The following is a 12686-nucleotide window of genomic DNA, read 5'->3' on the forward strand; positions in this document are numbered from 1 at the left end:
GGAAAAACGAGAGCAACGTGCTCATATTTATTTTTATGAATCCAAAACAAGACATCATCGATCAAAACCAAACAATTCCAAAAACGCAGCCTGCCCAAAGTGAGATGTCAGTGGCAAACGCTTCTAGAACAAACACACTTTTCGATTTCGGCGTGTGAAAAATATAGGAAGCCAAAATTGTATTCGTTTCGTGGAATTCGCCAAGTCTGCACCATATAAATAGGTGCAACATCGCGTTATTTTCAGTTCAAAATCAGCACTAGTAGCAGCAGCATCGCAAATTGTGGATAAGCAGCACCCTGGAAAAATGGGGAAAACTCCGGCCATCGGCATTGATTTGGGCACCACCTACTCCTGCGTGGGAGTTTGGCAGAACAGCAAGGTGGAGATCATAGCCAATGACCAGGGCAACCGCACCACGCCCTCCTATGTGGCATTCAACGACACGGAGCGCCTAATTGGCGATCCGGCCAAGAACCAGGTGAGTCACAGTCCCCACACGATTGTCCAATTACGCGGATTGTGCAGCGCCAATATGGCCAGGTGCGAATTGCGAGTGCTTCAATTGGCACACAAATAAGTGTGAGAACTGAGGAAAGTGGGTGGGATACACACTTAAATATTTTAAACAAGGTTCATTTAATATGGATAAAAGGTGAGGAAAACTTAGACAAGTATGCATTTAAGGGTAATCTCTGAAAAGCATTCAATTGAAAACGCATCTTAACTTTTTAGAACTTTCAAGCATGAGTAACAAAATAGACTGATATTAATAAAATTATAGAAATTGATACGAAGCCTTTACAATTTTTTAGAGTTTGCAATGAATATATAACTTCAAATGCCATTATTTCCCAGGTGGCCATGAATGCCAAGAACACGGTCTTCGACGCCAAGCGATTAATTGGGCGCAAATTCGACGACAAGAAAATCCAGGAGGACCTGAAGCTCTGGCCCTTCACGGTCATCAACGAGAAGGGAAAGCCCAAGATCGAGGTGGAGTTCAAGGGTGAGCGGAAGCGTTTCGCGCCCGAGGAGATCAGTTCGATGGTGCTGACCAAGATGCGGGAAATCGCCGAGGTCTATCTGGGTGGCAAGGTGAAGGACGCGGTGGTCACAGTGCCGGCCTACTTCAACGATAGCCAGCGCCAGGCGACCAAGGATGCGGGCTCTATTGCTGGACTGAATGTGCTGAGGATCATCAATGAGCCCACTGCGGCAGCTCTGGCCTACGGCTTGGACAAGAACCTCAAGGGGGAGCGCAATGTGCTGATTTTCGACCTCGGTGGCGGCACTTTCGATGTCTCCATACTGACCATCGACGAGGGATCCCTGTTCGAGGTGAAGGCCACGGCCGGCGACACCCACTTGGGTGGCGAGGACTTCGACAACCGGCTGGTCAATCATTTTGCGGAGGAATTCAAGCGGAAGCACAAGTCGGACATCAAGGGCAATGCCAGGGCCCTGCGTCGCCTGAGGACGGCTTGTGAACGGGCGAAGAGGACGTTGTCCTCCAGCACGGAGGCATCCTTGGAGATTGATGCCCTGCACGAAGGCATTGACTTCTACTCGAAGATCTCGCGGGCCCGTTTCGAGGAGTTGAACATGGACCTCTTCCGATCCACCATGCAACCGGTGGAGCGGGCACTGAGCGATGCCAAGATGGACAAGAAGGCCATTCACGATGTGGTTCTGGTGGGCGGCTCCACGCGCATTCCGAAGATTCAGAAACTCCTGCAAGATCTGTTCGGTGGCAAGCAGCTGAATCTGTCCATCAATCCCGATGAGGCGGTGGCATATGGAGCCGCCGTTCAGGCTGCCATTCTCACCGGCGTGGGCAGCTCACAGATCCAGGATCTTCTCCTCGTGGACGTGGCTCCCCTGTCGCTGGGCATCGAGACCGCTGGCGGCGTGATGACCAAGCTGGTGGAGCGCAACGCCCGCATTCCCTGCAAGCAGCAGCAGATCTTCACCACCTACAGTGACAATCAGAATGCGGTGACCATCCAGGTGTACGAGGGCGAGCGAGCCATGACCAAGGACAACAATCTACTGGGCACCTTTAACCTGAACGGCATTCCACCGGCTCCTCGGGGAGTGCCCCAGATCGAGGTGGCCTTCGACCTGAATGCAGATGGCATCCTGAATGTGAATGCCAAGGACAACAGCACCGGCAAGAGCGAAAAGATCACCATTACCAACGACAAGGGAAGGCTTTCCAAGGCGGAGATCGATCGCATGCTCTCGGAGGCGGAGAAGTACAAGGTGGAGGACGATCGTCAGCGAGAGCGGGTGCAGTCCAAGAACAACCTCGAGGGATACATCTACGCATGTCGCCAGGCCGTCGACGACGCTCCATCCGGCGTCCTCTCCGCGGCCGAACGCTCCAAGGTGCACGACAAGTGCTCCTCCGAGGCCACCTGGCTGGACAAGAACACGCTGGCCGAGAAGGAGGAGTTCGAGAGTCATCTGAAGGAGTGCCAGCGCATCTGCAGTCCTATAATGTCGAAACTCCATGGCGGGAACAAGGGCAAGCCATCGATGGGCAAGGGTACTCATCCCAATGTGGAGGAGGTGGACAGTCCGACCCACTGACCTAAATTATTAAGTCGTTTTCGAAAATAAAGTAGACTTTCCTCTTCGTGTTTCAATTGCCATTTCTCATCCAGTGCATTGTTTATAGCTTCCTTTCCAGCTGCTCCACTTCGTCAAGAGCACTACGGCCAACTAGTGGGTCCAACCGATTTTCCGGGTACTAAAAATAATGCTTTTCTATTTCCCAAAAGCGGTGAAAAGAACAGCAAACGGAACACTCGACTGCAATAAGTTGATTAAATGTTATGCGTGCCATTTAAATATTCGTTTCCAATGTTTTGCATATTAACCCTCTGATCCCGTGGACAAGCTTTGAACAGCCGTTGGGGTTCTCTGGGTGGGTTTCGCTTGAGCGATCAGTATCTACGGAATATCGCCGCGTAATGGTCGCACCGAGCAAAATCCTGGAGCCGCCCCTGAATCGGCTGCACTGCGCCATCCTGCACAGCCTGCCGGGCCAGAGTTGCACGAAGGCGCTGTTGTGGAATCTGTACCGCAACCATGTGTCCAGTGCCAAGTACTACTCACCCTTGTTGCTGGTCTGGTAGTGAATTGTTATTAAATTATAATAAAAAGACTAACAGTGAAATATATGAGTACTCAATTATGGGTTAACTAAAACTGCAAATATATATATTTTTTGAATGCATTTTCTTGCAGTTGCCCTTGCTAATGAATTGGCGAAAGGTGTCCACAAACCTGGTGCTTTCTGTGTTCAAAAACTATGCCCAATCCGTCGGTTTTGCGGCCTGGATAAATGCCATTACCTTTTTTTTGATGTGCGTGGGAAGGCGTCTGACTGATCGATTTGTATTTATACTCATACCATATTTGCCTTGCTGGATTGCCTCGCAGCTGAGTTGGTTGATGCCTCCACAGGTGCTTCACTTCTTCGTGACTGGCATCACCCCAGCAGTAAGTATTTCCTTTTTTCCTCCAGAAGAGCTATACAATCGCACGTATTTTCAGGCACTGGAAACCCTAATGAGATATTTCAACATCGGCTTGGTACATTCACCCATGGCACAAACTCTTATATTCATGATATCCTCTGTGGTAGTCTTGCACTATCAGCAGTCTCGGAAGTATTCTGGTTTCTGGTTCATCCGTCCAGCTTCTCTGCTCGACAATAACGAGGATTGGACAATCTTGAGGCATATGAAGCAGGGTCTTAAAGAGTTAAGATCATATCTGGGCATTGGACTGGCAATGGATCTACTCAATCCCTTGATGAAGAGAAACATAAAACTCTTGCGACCCAAGATGACAAGTTTCTTGGCGGGCTACATAGGCTTGTTTAAGGTGAGCCGTTGCAAAGTGAAATTCAATAAGCTTGCTAGATAATAATACCTTAACTTTTAGGCGGTGCAATTAATTTCATTCAGAAAATTGAATGCACATCAAGCGAATGCACTGGCTGCCTTTATAAGTGGGGCTTCGTTTGCCGTTCTACCAAATCGCCTCACTTTCATGTGTTTTGCTGTTGTAACAGCCATCCAGGTGATTTGGAGCCAAGTTTGCGATACTAAAGATGAAAAGGATGCGGTGCTGTCTGCCATGCGAAAGATTCCCTGGGCAAGACTGCTGATACCCTGTAGTCTGGCATACCTGGTGCACATTTTCTTTTACCACCAAAGGCTCCTTAATGAGGTAGCTCGGAGTTTCATAGACTGCACCTGTGATAACAAGTTAGTACACCTTATAAATTACAAACGAAAATATAGCCCTTCAAATAAATTCACTAATTGCAGTGGTCAACGATTGTTGAATCTGATAGCTCTTCCCAATGTCAATGCGATACTAGAAGCTGTGGATAAGACGCCTAAAACTTCCTTTTGGTTTTAACTGGCTAGCGAAATATATTGACACAAATATATAAAAATCAATAACATTTGCCAAATGAAATTATATTTGTTCCTTTATCATTAAATGATTTGCCAACCATATGACGTCTTAAACGATGCGCATAAATTATTTTCAGCAAATCAAAAACGTGTTTTGAATGTGGCACTAGACTAGACACTAGAGACGACAGCGATATCCCCTACTTGGGGATGGAGATGTCTCCAAAATAATAATTTATACTTTTAAGGGAATTAGTTTATTAAATCATTACAAAAGTCATATGTAGATTACGCATCATTGGCCAGCCAAATATCGGAAGTGCAATCACCGCCAGGATAACGCATTTCGTGGGGCAAACTGGGACCATAGGGTTCATTGCCAAAGTCCACCAAGAAGTCCTCATCGAGGGACATTCCTCCGTTCACAGTGTCCACATTAATCAGGACAATATGACCGCCTAGCGAAACCATTTTGGGATAGAACTGAAAATAAATATATATTAAATATGCTATCTTAAAATATTTCTTGTTAAGGACTGACCTGCTTATCCCATGGGGAATACAGAGATGACGAGACATACAAGCGCTTGCCATCCAAGGACAGCTGCATCATTTGGGGACCTCCTTCCAAGCGACGTCCCTTCACGTAGCGAGCCGGAGGTCTCTCCTGAAAATGAAGAAGAGGCCTGGTTGAAGTACGAGTTGTATAGCATTGCCGCAAATGTGTACCTTCAGTTCCTTATCCTCCTTAACAATCACATTTGGCAAGTCACTGCATATGGCACCGCCAAGGAAAACCTGGCCAGTCAGCTTCGGATTCTCGGGATCGGTGATATCATATTGCCGCAGGTCGCCATGTCGCCAGCAGTTGACATACAGAAATCGGTCGTCCAGGGAGATGATGATGTCCGAAATCATGCCACCCATATCTTCCGCTACTCCACTGCCGGTATCGACCAGTTTTCCGGGTATGTCTATTACCTTCTTGGCCTCGAACTCATCGGAATATGCCTTCTTTGCGAAGTAGAACACCTTGGCGTTGAGAGCACACCCCACGAATCCTTCGGCCTTTTTGGGATTGTGCAGGAACCGAATCTCCAGGGGAGTTATGCCATCCGATCCCAGGTCAATGGTCTGGTAGAGAGTCTGCGTGGACCATTTGTAGAAGTTGAGGCGACAGCCGTACTGAGACATATCCTCCAGGTCACCAGTCTTCCATCCTCTGATAAATGTTATGAAAATGATTATTATATAGTAAGTATTTAGTGCTTGGATTACCAACCGTCGCCATTTATTGGGGGCCCCCCATTCCGAAGAAACCATCACATCGAAATACGGCTGATACCAGAAGTCGTATCCGCACAATGCCTTCTTATCGCCCTTGGTCCAAGTACCGATGCAATTGAAGTCCTTATCGAAGAGGATAAAGTCCCCCTTGGCATAGCCCTCTGCATCGCCCATCACGGATATCATGATGTTCCCATTGGCCAAACAGTGTGTGGTATGTGGAGCCGTCACATTGTGACTCTTCAACACATCGCCATCGATGGTCTGGATAATCTCTGGCTTTCGGGGGTCCGTAACCACATCCAGTATATAAATAAAGTCGGAATTCAGGGACGGCAATACCAGTCTATCCCTTTTTGGCACCGTCTTGGAGCTCTCATCGACGTAATAACAACTGGAGCAAGCGTTCCAGCCGGAATGATGCAGTTCATCTCCCTTACGATTTGTGAACGTACGGTGCACTACCTAAAATTATATTAATAATGTCGTAAAAAGGGTTACAATCTTTAGCAGTACCATAAGTATTAGAACTAAGTAAATCTTAAGTATTATAAAATATATATATACAACCTTACTTCAAAGCAAAGGACTAAAGAAAGATGATTATAGCAAGAATCCAATTGAGTTGATTATAATGTACATAATGTTATTTCTCCCGCAAGTTAATTGAATTTACTCATTAGGCAATGTTTATATATTTACCTGGCAGTAGGTGGGGCTCTCGGGATCCACGTCGACTGTGGACAGATAATCGCCATGGGGCTCATCTAAGTTTGGCTGAACGGTGACCGTGTAGAGGAGCTTCTCGCGGGGACCACTCCTCATGGCGTCCAGTGGGGTTGCGTAACCCGGTCCTCGGCAACAGGCTTAAGAAAAACAAGTTAATTATCAAAATTGCTCGGGATTGTCTTTATCAAAGATTCTAGGCATGTGTATACGAGTTTAATTTTTTCTTTACTTTTATTGGACATTGCTTGGCGGTTGGTGTGGGTCGAAGAACAGCGACAAACTGAATATCAAATGATGTTGAGAGGGAGCTTTATATATTGGGGCTCTCTGGGAGCTCCAGTTGGAGCTTTTTCCTTTATAAACTCTTAAGGCATTACAAAAGAGAACCGGTTCGGCCGGCTTTCTTATCACTAATACGAGTAAGGTCAGGACAGTTTCGCATATAGATTTAGCTTGTTTTTATGGATTTATTTATTCAAACAAACATATGATGATAAAAACCAAAAAACAACTTGCCTACAGATAATGCTCATTGCTGATAATGCTTCAAAATTTAGCTCTTTTATTAATTTGCTCTTTCTTATTCTATTTTGTACATTTTCTCTTGATTATTTAATTTTTATTTTAATATGTATAGAAAAACACAAAAGTGTTTGCAATATTTTTTATCTCTAAAGAACCGACAACAATATAAATAAAATACAGTGAAATATAAGGGAATACCTTGGCAAACAAATATATCTGTCATTATTTACAATGGTTGTAACATTGTATTAAATCGTTAGTAATAGTGGTGTCCAAGTCACTGATTACAAAAGAGGTTTTTCAAACTTCTTCTGCTTAACCGCAATTTGAAGGCGTCCCAGAGCTGCAACAAAACGATATCGATAATTCTACCCAACACATCTCGGTATTCACTATTTTTTCTGGAATATGTGTAATTGATGATATAAAAATCTGAAATGTGTCGTCCGCCTGTTTAATGTCCAGTGCTAGCTTATAAAATCCATGTGATCACTATAAGTTAAATTGAGCATAAATGGAATAAGTAGAATATTTGCCGAAATGGAAGTGGCAAAAAAACATATTTTTCTAAGCCGGACGGTATTAGTTCTTGATGGTCGCGCGGTCACACTGATTGACAGGAAACATTTTAGCGCGTTAAAAAGTCAGCGAAAAAGCAATTGTTATCCTCGTGGCGGTTGACTAGTCCACAGTTAAAGAGCTCTATCGAATCAAGGATAACCTGATCCTGGACAGCGTGCAGCCATGTCGCATCACTACGTGGTGACGGCGCAGAAGCCGACGGCGGTTGTTGCCTGTTTGACAGGTAAGAACAAGAGAGGGGAAAGGAGGGGCTCCCTATGCGGTCTCCCCGGCGAAACAGAAAACAAGCATGTTTGCCGGTCGCCGGATTACACAAGCCAGTGCAATTGATATGTTTGCTAACCACCGGCTTCTCTTGTGTGCTCCTCAGGCAACTTCACCTCGCCCACGGATCTCAATCTGATCATTGCCCGGAACAACCAGGTGGAAATAGATCTGGTCACGCCGGAGGGACTGCGTCCCCTAAAAGAGATCAACATCAATGGCACCATTGCTGTGATGCGCCACTTCCGACCGCCCGACAGCAACAAGGATCTGATCTTCATACTGACGCGTCGCAACAACGTTATGATTCTCGAGGCCCGCATGGTCAATGACGCCATCACAGTGGTGACCAAAGCCAACGGCAATGTTTCCGACCCAACGGGCATACCCTCGGAAGGAGGAGTTATGGCTGCCATCGATCCCAAGGCGAGGGTCATCGGAATGTGCCTTTACCAGGGGCTGTTCACCATCATTCCTTTGGATAAGGATGCTAGCGAGCTAAAGGCCACAAATTTGAGGTAATTACGGCAAATTCTATTGCAATTTTTAGATATAATATTACTACAAAAAAAAGGGGGGGAAAATAAGGCATTAAAGTCGGTTTTTATGAAAATCCTCAAAACCCTTAAAAGAAAAAAACAATCTGTCGAAATTGATACTTATAGAATTGTTACAACATATTGTTTTTAGCGATTATCAGCTTAAGTAGAAGTATACTCGAAAGTAACTTATTTCTTTTACCTTCAGAATGGATGAGCTGACCGTGTACGATGTGGAGTTTTTGCACGGCTGCTTGAATCCCACAGTCATCGTGATCCACAAGGACAATGATGGCAGACATGTAAAGTCGCACGAGATTAATCTGCGGGAGAAGGAGTTCATGAAAATCGCGTGGAAGCAGGACAACGTGGAAACAGAGGCCACCATGCTGATCCCGGTGCCTTCCCCCATCGGTGGTGTGATCGTGATCGGTCGTGAATCGATTGTGTATCACGACGGGAGCAACTATCACGCTGTGGCGCCACTTACTTTCCGCCAAAGCACCATCAACTGTTACGCCCGTGTGAGTAGCAATGGATTGCGCTATCTGCTGGGCAACATGGATGGTCAGCTGTATATGCTCTTCCTTGGCACCTCTGAAACGAGCAAGGGAGTGACTGTCAAGGACATCAAAGTGGAGCAACTAGGCGAGATCTCTATACCAGAGTGTATTACATACCTAGACAATGGTTTCCTCTATATTGGAGCTCGTCATGGAGACTCGCAGTTGGTGCGCTTGAATTCGGAGGCCATCGATGGGAGCTATGTCGTGCCAGTAGAGAATTTCACCAATCTAGCTCCGATTCTGGACATTGCTGTGGTGGATCTGGATCGCCAGGGACAGGGCCAGATCATTACATGCTCAGGAAGCTTTAAGGATGGATCTCTACGCATAATTCGCATAGGCATTGGCATTCAGGAGCATGCCTGCATCGATCTCCCCGGCATTAAGGGAATGTGGTCTCTAAAGGTGGGAGTCGATGAGAGTCCGTATGAGAACACTTTGGTACTGGCCTTTGTGGGACACACAAGGATTCTCACCCTCTCTGGCGAGGAGGTGGAAGAGACCGAGATTCCCGGATTTGCCAGCGATCTGCAGACGTTCCTTTGTTCAAATGTGGATTATGACCAGGTGTGTTGTCTGACAAATTCTAACATTCAAAATCATTTAAATTGATTCTTTACCTTATTCTTCAGGTGATTCAAGTTACTTCGGATAGCGTTCGCTTGGTTAGTAGTGCCACCAAAGCTCTGGTGGCCGAATGGCGCCCTACTGGCGATCGTTCCATCGGTGTTGTGTCCTGCAACACTACCCAGATTGTGGTTGCCTCTGCATGCGACATATTCTACATAGTTATTGAAGATGGAAGCCTTCGCGAGCAGTCTTGCAGGACTTTGGAGTATGAGGTAGCCTGCTTGGACATCACTCCTTTGGATGAGACTCAAACGAAGTCGGACTTGGTGGCCGTGGGCTTATGGACAGATATATCTGCTGTGATCATGTCGCTGCCAGATCTTAAGACCATTTACACCGAAAAACTAAGCGGAGGTGAGCGATTAGGCAGATCAAACTGCATTAAACGGGCATAACTCTAAATCAATGTATTTAATTTTGCAGAAATCATTCCCCGCTCCATTTTAATGACCACCTTCGAGGGAATCCATTATCTGCTTTGCGCTTTGGGTGACGGTTCCATGTATTACTTTATCATGGACCAAACCACTGGGCAACTGACGGATAAGAAGAAAGTTACTCTCGGTACACAACCAACCACGCTGCGTACCTTCCGATCCCTGTCTACAACTAATGTGTTTGCCTGCTCCGATCGTCCTACGGTGATTTACTCGTCAAACCACAAGTTGGTGTTCTCTAATGTAAATCTGAAGGAGGTCAACCACATGTGCTCCTTAAATGCTCAGGCGTATCCAGATAGTTTGGCACTGGCCAATAAGAACGCAGTTATTTTGGGAACTATTGATGAGATTCAGAAGCTGCATATTCGAACAGTGCCTCTGGGGGAGGGACCACGAAGAATTGCTTACCAAGAGGCTTCGCAGACTTTTGCTGTATCCACTCTACGTATTGATGTCCATGGTAGAGGCGGAGCTAAGCCACTTCGCAACAGTGCCTCTACACAGGCCCAAAACATAACGTGTAGCTCGAATTTCCTACCCAAACCTGGTGGTGGTAATTCCACGGCTGCAAATGCGGAAGTCGGTCAAGAGATTGATGTACACAATCTATTGGTCATCGATCAAAACACGTTCGAGGTACTGCACGCCCACCATTTCGTGTCCCCCGAAACTATATCCTCGCTTATGTCCGCCAAGCTGGGCGATGATCCCAACACGTACTATGTAGTGGCCACATCACTGGTAATTCCAGAAGAACCGGAGCCGAAAGTGGGAAGGATTATCATCTTCCACTACCACGAAAACAAGCTCACTCAAGTGGCCGAGACCAAGGTGGATGGAACTTGCTATGCTCTGGTTGAGTTCAATGGTAAAGTCCTGGCAGGAATCGGTAGCTTTGTTCGTCTATACGAGTGGACCAATGAGAAGGAGTTGCGCATGGAGTGCAACATTCAAAATATGATTGCTGCATTGTATCTTAAGGCCAAGGGCGACTTTATATTGGTCGGAGATCTGATGCGCTCCATCACGCTGCTGCAGCACAAGCAGATGGAGGGAATCTTTGTCGAGATCGCCCGCGACTGCGAACCCAAGTGGATGCGAGCTGTGGAGATACTCGACGATGATACGTTCCTAGGCTCCGAGACTAATGGAAATCTGTTCGTATGCCAGAAGGACAGGTACCTAAAATCAGCTTTTTGAAATCGCGACACAAACTCATTTCAAATATTTTTAGTGCTGCTACCACCGATGAGGAACGTCAGTTGTTACCAGAACTGGCGCGTTTCCATTTGGGCGATACTGTCAACGTTTTCCGTCACGGATCTCTGGTGATGCAGAACGTCGGTGAGCGAACTACGCCGATAAATGGATGTGTCCTATACGGAACATGCAACGGAGCCATTGGCATTGTAACCCAGATACCGCAGGACTTCTACGACTTCCTGCACGGCCTGCAGGAGCGGCTAAATAAAATTATCAAGTCGGTGGGCAAGATTGAGCATACGTACTATCGCAATTTCCAAATCAACAACAAAGTGGAACCCAGCGAGGGATTCATCGATGGAGATCTAATTGAGAGCTTTTTGGACTTGAGTCGCGAAAAGATGCGCGATTCCGTTCAGGGATTGGAGGTGAGTTTAATTGCACTAAGCCACTAAGAGGTGATTATAATAGTCTTACATTTCCATTCCAGTTGACACTGAATGGCAAACGAAAGGGTGCGGATGTGGAAGATGTCATAAAGATTGTCGAGGATCTAACACGCATGCATTGAGGCCTTTCGGTAGTTTGTATATAAGTATTGGAGAAGGAACTGTCTCACCACGGACTATTTGAATGTACATGAAACTTCGATACCATGTATCCCGCTGAACCTCGTAAATATTCACTCGAACCCATCCGCGCTAGATGTTTCTACGACTGTCGGATAACAAGATGTTTCTCGAGTTCCTCGTTTGTATTTGCTCGTAAAAAATTGACAATGTAGCTAAAAAAAACTGTTTTAAGTGCGCCCCATGCGCTCTTTCAAAGCTGCGCAGTCACGCATTATTTAATAAAAAAAATTAATTGGAAAAAGGGTGTTTGAAATATTTCCGATTCTAATTGGATATTGTTGCTAGTTTTCATGCCTCAACATTTGCTTAGCATACTTTTGGGATAACGAATATATTTGATTGTTCTTTTTACCAGTTCAAGGGGATTGCTTTTATAAGATCTAAACTTTATTATATTTGCCTTAATTTTTAGAGTTTAACAACTTTTCTTCACGTGCTCACATTTAGAATTCCATAAGCTGTTTTCGGATTGTGTTAGCTTAAATGAGTTCTAAAAATTCAGGGAAATGCACGGAAGTAATAAAATGTTTATTTAAAATGTAAAACTATTCTGGTATTATCAATTCTTTAAAAAAATATCATATTTGTATGTAAATGTAGTAATTGGGAGTTAAAGAGGTTGTTATATAAGAATTATTTGTTTAGGATCCGCCCAGAAAATGAAAATATATACACTAATAATAAATAGGATCAGATATACATTGCTAAAAAGAACTATTATTCGTGGAACTGAGTGATGTTGTTTTGAAAACCTGGCCAAATGGCGATCCACCTGGCTAATACCTTTTGGCACACCGCACGCATGCGCAGCGCAGTTCCTTCGCCACCGGTCGCCGGGCACGTTCACATC

General features: G+C 45.5%; 4 protein-coding genes across 5 annotated transcripts; 3 read left to right on the forward strand and 1 right to left on the reverse strand.

Moving 5' to 3' along the window:
* The first annotated feature begins 83 nt into the window (after positions 1-83).
* On the forward strand, positions 84-2651 carry LOC120450808 (heat shock 70 kDa protein cognate 2). Its single transcript, XM_039633977.1, has 2 exons — positions 84-481; positions 859-2651. Exons 1-2 carry the CDS (start codon positions 308-310, stop codon positions 2593-2595), a joined length of 1911 nt encoding a protein of 636 aa, XP_039489911.1. The 5' UTR covers positions 84-307; the 3' UTR covers positions 2596-2651.
* A 303-nt stretch (positions 2652-2954) lies between these two features.
* LOC120450813 lies at positions 2955-4571 on the forward strand. Of its 2 annotated transcripts, none has more exons than XM_039633989.2 (5): positions 2955-3134; positions 3256-3510; positions 3565-3897; positions 3958-4283; positions 4347-4571. In XM_039633989.2, the coding sequence occupies exons 1-5, from the start codon at positions 2979-2981 to the stop codon at positions 4438-4440; spliced, it is 1164 nt and encodes a 387-aa protein (XP_039489923.1). In that variant the 5' UTR covers positions 2955-2978; the 3' UTR covers positions 4441-4571. The 2 variants fall into 2 exon arrangements, with proteins under 2 accessions (XP_039489923.1, XP_039489924.1); XM_039633990.2 differs by having other exon boundaries at positions 2962-3139; positions 4347-4569.
* A 102-nt stretch (positions 4572-4673) lies between these two features.
* On the reverse strand, positions 4674-6727 carry LOC120450810 (methanethiol oxidase). Its single transcript, XM_039633985.1, has 6 exons — positions 6685-6727; positions 6429-6592; positions 5722-6191; positions 5169-5661; positions 4981-5106; positions 4674-4922 (listed from the first exon to the last, which is right to left on the reverse strand). The coding sequence occupies exons 1-6, from the start codon at positions 6695-6697 to the stop codon at positions 4728-4730; spliced, it is 1461 nt and encodes a 486-aa protein (XP_039489919.1). The 5' UTR covers positions 6698-6727; the 3' UTR covers positions 4674-4727.
* An 834-nt stretch (positions 6728-7561) lies between these two features.
* On the forward strand, positions 7562-12077 carry LOC120452054 (DNA damage-binding protein 1). Its single transcript, XM_039636118.1, has 7 exons — positions 7562-7785; positions 7933-8344; positions 8574-9498; positions 9564-9915; positions 9985-11179; positions 11236-11632; positions 11695-12077. The coding sequence occupies exons 1-7, from the start codon at positions 7725-7727 to the stop codon at positions 11773-11775; spliced, it is 3423 nt and encodes a 1140-aa protein (XP_039492052.1). The 5' UTR covers positions 7562-7724; the 3' UTR covers positions 11776-12077.
* Positions 12078-12686: the final 609 nt, after the last annotated feature.

Source organism: Drosophila santomea, chromosome 3R (genome assembly GCF_016746245.2).
Source record: "Drosophila santomea strain STO CAGO 1482 chromosome 3R, Prin_Dsan_1.1, whole genome shotgun sequence".
Taxonomy (NCBI): Eukaryota; Metazoa; Arthropoda; class Insecta; order Diptera; family Drosophilidae; genus Drosophila; species Drosophila santomea.

Bases quoted from the DNA above. Each gene is read 5' to 3' on its own strand.
- LOC120450810 (XM_039633985.1), bottom strand. The intron at 6,192-6,428 runs GTAAATATATAA...ATATAATTTTAG, and splicing joins AGAGCCCCACCTACTGCCAG to GTAGTGCACCGTACGTTCAC. The intron at 4,923-4,980 runs GTCAGTCCTTAA...ATTTATTTTCAG, and splicing joins ATTCCCCATGGGATAAGCAG to TTCTATCCCAAAATGGTTTC.
- LOC120452054 (XM_039636118.1), top strand. From the start codon at position 7,725: ATGTCGCATCACTACGTGGTGACGGCGCAGAAGCCGACGGCGGTTGTT. The intron at 9,499-9,563 runs GTGTGTTGTCTG...CTTATTCTTCAG, and splicing joins CAAATGTGGATTATGACCAG to GTGATTCAAGTTACTTCGGA. The intron at 11,180-11,235 runs GTACCTAAAATC...AAATATTTTTAG, and splicing joins TTCGTATGCCAGAAGGACAG to TGCTGCTACCACCGATGAGG.
- LOC120450813 (XM_039633989.2), top strand. From the start codon at position 2,979: ATGGTCGCACCGAGCAAAATCCTGGAGCCGCCCCTGAATCGGCTGCAC. The intron at 3,135-3,255 runs GTCTGGTAGTGA...ATTTTCTTGCAG, and splicing joins ACTACTCACCCTTGTTGCTG to TTGCCCTTGCTAATGAATTG. The intron at 4,284-4,346 runs GTTAGTACACCT...CACTAATTGCAG, and splicing joins GACTGCACCTGTGATAACAA to TGGTCAACGATTGTTGAATC.
- LOC120450808 (XM_039633977.1), top strand. From the start codon at position 308: ATGGGGAAAACTCCGGCCATCGGCATTGATTTGGGCACCACCTACTCC. The intron at 482-858 runs GTGAGTCACAGT...ATTATTTCCCAG, and splicing joins GCGATCCGGCCAAGAACCAG to GTGGCCATGAATGCCAAGAA.